Source organism: Sinocyclocheilus anshuiensis, unplaced genomic scaffold (genome assembly GCF_001515605.1).
Source record: "Sinocyclocheilus anshuiensis isolate Anshui unplaced genomic scaffold, SAMN03320099.WGS_v1.1 scaffold1495, whole genome shotgun sequence".
Classification (NCBI taxonomy): Eukaryota; Metazoa; Chordata; class Actinopteri; order Cypriniformes; family Cyprinidae; genus Sinocyclocheilus; species Sinocyclocheilus anshuiensis.
Window position 1 is genome coordinate 626,068 of NW_015558671.1, and position 5,243 is coordinate 631,310.

Below are 5,243 nucleotides of genomic sequence, written 5' to 3' on the forward strand. Positions count from 1 at the left end.
CTCAGCTCAAATAATAGACCAGCCCCAAACCACTGACATAACCACATGACTTGCTTTCTTTCTCATATCACTGTAAAACTGATGATTACATCTGGTGTGACGTTTTTTCAAACTATCATCTTGACTGCACTCTGACTCATTTTTAGTCTTATCACATTTGCCTTGCCCACAGCAGTTCTCAAACGTGCGAAAACAACACTTTTAATCATGCTTCCTTGTTCACATTGGTTGGTGTTTTTTGTTTGTTTGTTTTATTTTTAACACAGAATAGGCCGATAGGTCTATAGGCTGACATTTTCATGTATATTTAGAGACATTTCACCTTGATCCCATGGCCAAGATAAGGCCCAAAATCAAACAGTAGCTGTATTGTCTTCCTGGACAATAGATTTGGCTGGTTACTCTTACATTAGCTTTATGGATGTAGATACACAAGCCAGAGCTGTACTGTATCTGCATATGAAATAATTCAATATGCATATTGCAAGTAACAAGCCTTATACTTTTTTGATAGCTAGTCATATTCATTTATACTACATGCCTATACCTATTCTGCACAAAAAAGACACAATTAATGGGATCTTTAAGGCTTACATTCCTTCACGTATCCAGAAATATTTTTATATATTTTATAAATATATTTTAAAGGGGTCATATGATGTTGCTAAAAAGAACATTGTCGCATCATATGACCCCTTTAAATACTGCAATGGATAAGCATTGTTCGGCTTAGCTGTGTCAGGATATCTGACCTTAACATGAGGTGCACTGAAAAGCACTGAAGCAGGGTGAAACAGGTGCTGGTATCAACAGCCGGTGGGTGAGAAGATGCATACACTACTTTTACAGTATTTTTGCACCAAGCAGTCTGACCAGTATTGCAGCAAATTGCATTTATGTATGATATTGAAAACAGATTTCAAAATAAGATTTGTTTAACAATTTAAAGATGTTTCAAGGTCTGAATGACTGACTCAAACACGCTGCTGAAGGCTCAATGCATAAATATGCAAACTGAGCGTTCGGAAAAACAATCAACAGCACCAAGCAACTGCTCAGGCGTTACATCCACATGTTGGTTTCCTTTCACTATTTTACCTCATAGTACCTAACTTTCACTTAAATATAAGTCTTCATGCGTAATTTTCTCAGTCACTGTTTTAAAATGCTGAAACTGATAACCGAAACTGCGATTAGTTCACCTGGAAAGGAAGGTATCGAGAAACAGAGTGGATTACACACAATTATTTCAGCGTTTTTATTAACATTTAATACTCTGTTTATGGTTATTACAGAAATTTCAGAGAACTAAGATAGGAACGAAAGCGGTAAGAGGTTTATGCACTATTCTGCTTTGGCATGTCAATAAAAGATCCGCAACAACAAGTTTCGCTCACACCAGTTTCAGTCCTCGATGCGAAAGCACAAAACCAATTCTAAACGTGAGAACGTCTAGGAAAACAACCAGTGGGCTAAGATTTACGTTTGATATACACGTATTGTAGGTACTTTAAGAAGTAAACTTGTTCAGAAACTTTTTAAAAAAATCATCCAATGAAACCACAATGGGTGGCTGCGGTGTGCGATAATTGGAGTCGTTTGTTTAGTTTACTTACCTTTACAATGTATTGGCTGTGCAATTGAGATTTTCAGAGTTCCGGAGAGGGATTCGCCAGGATTATAAACCGTTTTGTTGTTATTAAGAGTTATTTCGAATTCCTGAATCTTCCCCATTCTGTTCTCTATCCACAGTGAACAGGTGGGTGAGCGAAACTGAGCCACAAGGAAAGGAAACGCTTTACCTGTGGCCGACGTGACGTCACGCAAATAATGTCCTGACGTCACTCGGGAGTCCTGCGGTACTCGCCAGTAACAGCGGAAAAAAAACAGACGTAAACTGACTCACTTCTTAAATCTCTTTATTATAGTGCAGATAAGAAAAGTTGCACAACAGGAAATGTTAATGCTCGTTGTTTTGAAAAATGCTTGTACAGTTACATTTACAAAACATTTACAATTTACAAAGATACAAAAAAAATAACAATAGCCTAATAGGAAAAACACTGAGCCAATGAACGTTATTTTATATCTTGTATCAGTAATCAACAATGAGATAAACAGCTTCAAAAATGGATCTTCTGTTTATTTAGTTTCACTCACATCATGACTGTTGCAGGCTATTTGAAATATCAATACTACACACAATTCAAAATATTAATTTAGATATCAATTTTATTCATACCGTCTGAAAGATTCAGCTGAATAAAACTTTCAAAACTTCGTGCTGCATTTATTTATCATTAGCATGTTGTGAAAGGTTACTCATGTTCTAAAACATTGCTTTGTGGGCTAGAATAAATATTTAGAAAATTATTTTAACAAATTCTTAATGCATTCCACAGTGTTGTTAGTAGAAACATCATTTTTGCCTGTGCTCAACAAGACAGTGGAGGCCAGTAACATGTTCACAATACTATCGGCAAGATTACACTTAAAAATATTTTTTAAATATTTTATATTTTTTATTTCAGTATTGTGGAATAGGATCATACAGGACAAATAAATAACTAAAACACAAACATTTTTTTAAGTGTAATCTTGCAGTAGGCTGCTTATCAAAGCACCAAGTCACCATTAAATCAAAATGGACAGTGTTTTGTACTTTTTTTTAGTTCATGTACCATCATAAGCTTTAACTTCCCCTTGCAGCAACACCTCTTCTCTGAGGACGTGTTCACTGACATGAGTTCGGAAAATTTGATCGCAACTTCCATTTCAATTTCTTCATGTCCTAAGAGATAGCTGAAACTACATTTCTGTTTACACTTTGACTTACTGTTTCTGATTCAATTTTGTTTTCAACATTACGTCTGAACCCTATTACCTTAAGAGAACTTCTGAATGCTTTGATAAAATTACGTGAGCCAAAAAAGTAGATGAGAGGGTCCAAGCAGCAGTTGATTCCTGCCAAAATATAGCATGCATAATATGCTGTTTGCAACTGCAACATAAGTCTACATTTACTAGGATGATACTTTTTCACAACTACTCCGATAGTCCGAACAACATTGAGAGGAAGAAAGCAAAGGCCAAATATGAATACACATATCCCTATCATCCTCATAGACTTATTCTTGACTGATTGGCCCTGAGCAGAATTTATGTTAATGCGGGACACTGAGCTCGCCAGGCGACTGTAGCAAAACACTGATATAGTTAAGGGTAAAATACACCAAAAGAAGAAAATCACAAAGTTAATAATAAAGTAAGCATCTGTCAACCTTGTCTGATGAATAGTAAGACACTGCCCATGATTTTCTTCAGTGGTCACAGGAAGCAGCCATCCATAGAAAATGCCAATTATTATCAGAAAACACCAAATCCCTGCACACAGCTTCTTCACGAATATCTTCCTTTTTATCAACGAGGAGCGGTTGAAGTGAACCACGGACACATATCGATGAACGCTGATAAGTGTGAGGAAGATCACGCTGCCATTAAAGTGGATGCTGAGCACGGCGATCTTCAGCTGGCAGGCAAAATCCCCAAAAATCCAGTTGCTATCCATGGCAAAGTACGCTGCCATCAGTGGGGTGAGTGGAGTGATGATGGCGTCAGATAGAGCCAGATTAAATTGAAGAACAGCTCCAGAGTTCCATTTGTGAATGCGGCAGGTGAAGACCCACAGGCTGAATCCATTGAGCAGAAGGCCCAGCAGATAGACCAGACAGAGGATCACAGCCAGAGACATGTGCTGAGGCTCAGGAGGACATGTATCCCCATGGCTCGCGTTGGGTAAATCTGAGGTGTTCATCTTTGAAGAATGCCACTGTGCAGAAAAAAAATTAGGGGTTGTTGATCAGATGCATCAAATAGATGAACTGAAATTACAGTAGCCCTGATCTGCCACTTAAACAAAAAAATTCAAGTTGGTGGGGAAAAGTGCCTTAGATCCTTCCTGAGTCCTAAGATTTTCTCTCACTTTCTCTCTGACTTGTTTTGTTCTCTCCAAAAACAATTCTGTCTCCAAATTTCTTTCTCTCTTCAAAACGAGAAAATAAAAGAAAGAAAACGTTATGCAGTGGTTTCGGACGAGAAAAAAAAGTTTTTTGGACAGAGAAAAATAAGTTCATGAAGAGAGAGAAAAGTTCTGAATAGAGAAAAAAGTTTTAGAGAGAGAAAAACAAACTTAAAAAAAATTAAGTTCAGGAAGGATCTAAGACACTTTTTTTTACATTTACATTATTAATGTTTTTTATTTTGAAGTTCAGGACTTCTGTAATGGAGAAGACAAACTCTCTAAATGTCTAAAAACAATAAATAAATTAAAAGGTTTTTGAACTCTATTTGAATTAAATAACTGATGTCCTATTTAGCAGTTTTGTGTGTAATATATACACACACATATCATTTTTGATCAGTTAGAAGTAAATTTGTGTGAAATTTTTTGTGCACTATCCTGTTGCCAAATAAGCAATGCTGCAGTTTTTTCTTTTCTTTTTCACTTTTTCCAGTAATTTTTCCTTTCCCCTTAAATTCTTATTAAATTACCAAATGTAACATGCCTCTGAAAAATGAATATTAAGCTAAACAGAGCACTTACCAGGTCATGCAATACTCCCCTCAAAACTAATTTGAAATATGTAATTTGTATGAGGAAGTGACTATGTGAAAGCACACAACTTTACATTTCAGTATAAGCGTCATAAAAAGGAACCAAGACAGGATTTCCTTTTATTAGTCAGCAGTCATTAACCTAAACTCCACCCTTTTCTACCACTATGTTATGAGCAGTGAGGTACTTTAATAAGAACACCAGCCTCAGAATTCATGGATTTTAAGACAGGTATAACCCGGTCTGATGTTGCTTATACAGTATATAGAATTCAAGTTTCAATTCAATTCAAGTTTATTTGTACAGCGCTTTTCACGATACAAATCATTGCAAAGCAACTTTACAGCAAATTGTCAATGAAAAAAAATAAGAATCCTACAGCAATAAATCATTTTATTGGCTGCACTTCAGTCCAATCATTAACAAACAATAATTTGCTTCAAAAAAGTAAGCAAAAGTATTTCATTTGCATGAAATTGAATTAACTATATACCTACATGCAAAATTTCAATGCAATTAAAAAAAAAAAGTTTCTGTGATTTATTTATTTATTTTATTTATTTATTTAGTCATTTATCAGACGCTTTTATCCAAAGCGACTTACAAATGAGGACAACAGAAGCAATCA

At 35.6% G+C, this 5,243-nt stretch overlaps 1 protein-coding gene across 1 annotated transcript; it reads right to left on the reverse strand.

Annotated features, from left to right (window-relative positions):
- Positions 1-2,702: 2,702 nt before the first annotated feature.
- On the reverse strand, positions 2,703-4,637 carry LOC107681226 (P2Y purinoceptor 4). Its single transcript, XM_016477440.1, has 2 exons — positions 4,604-4,637; positions 2,703-3,829 (listed from the first exon to the last, which is right to left on the reverse strand). The coding sequence occupies exon 2, from the start codon at positions 3,812-3,814 to the stop codon at positions 2,792-2,794; it is 1,023 nt and encodes a 340-aa protein (XP_016332926.1). The 5' UTR covers positions 3,815-3,829; positions 4,604-4,637; the 3' UTR covers positions 2,703-2,791.
- Positions 4,638-5,243: the final 606 nt, after the last annotated feature.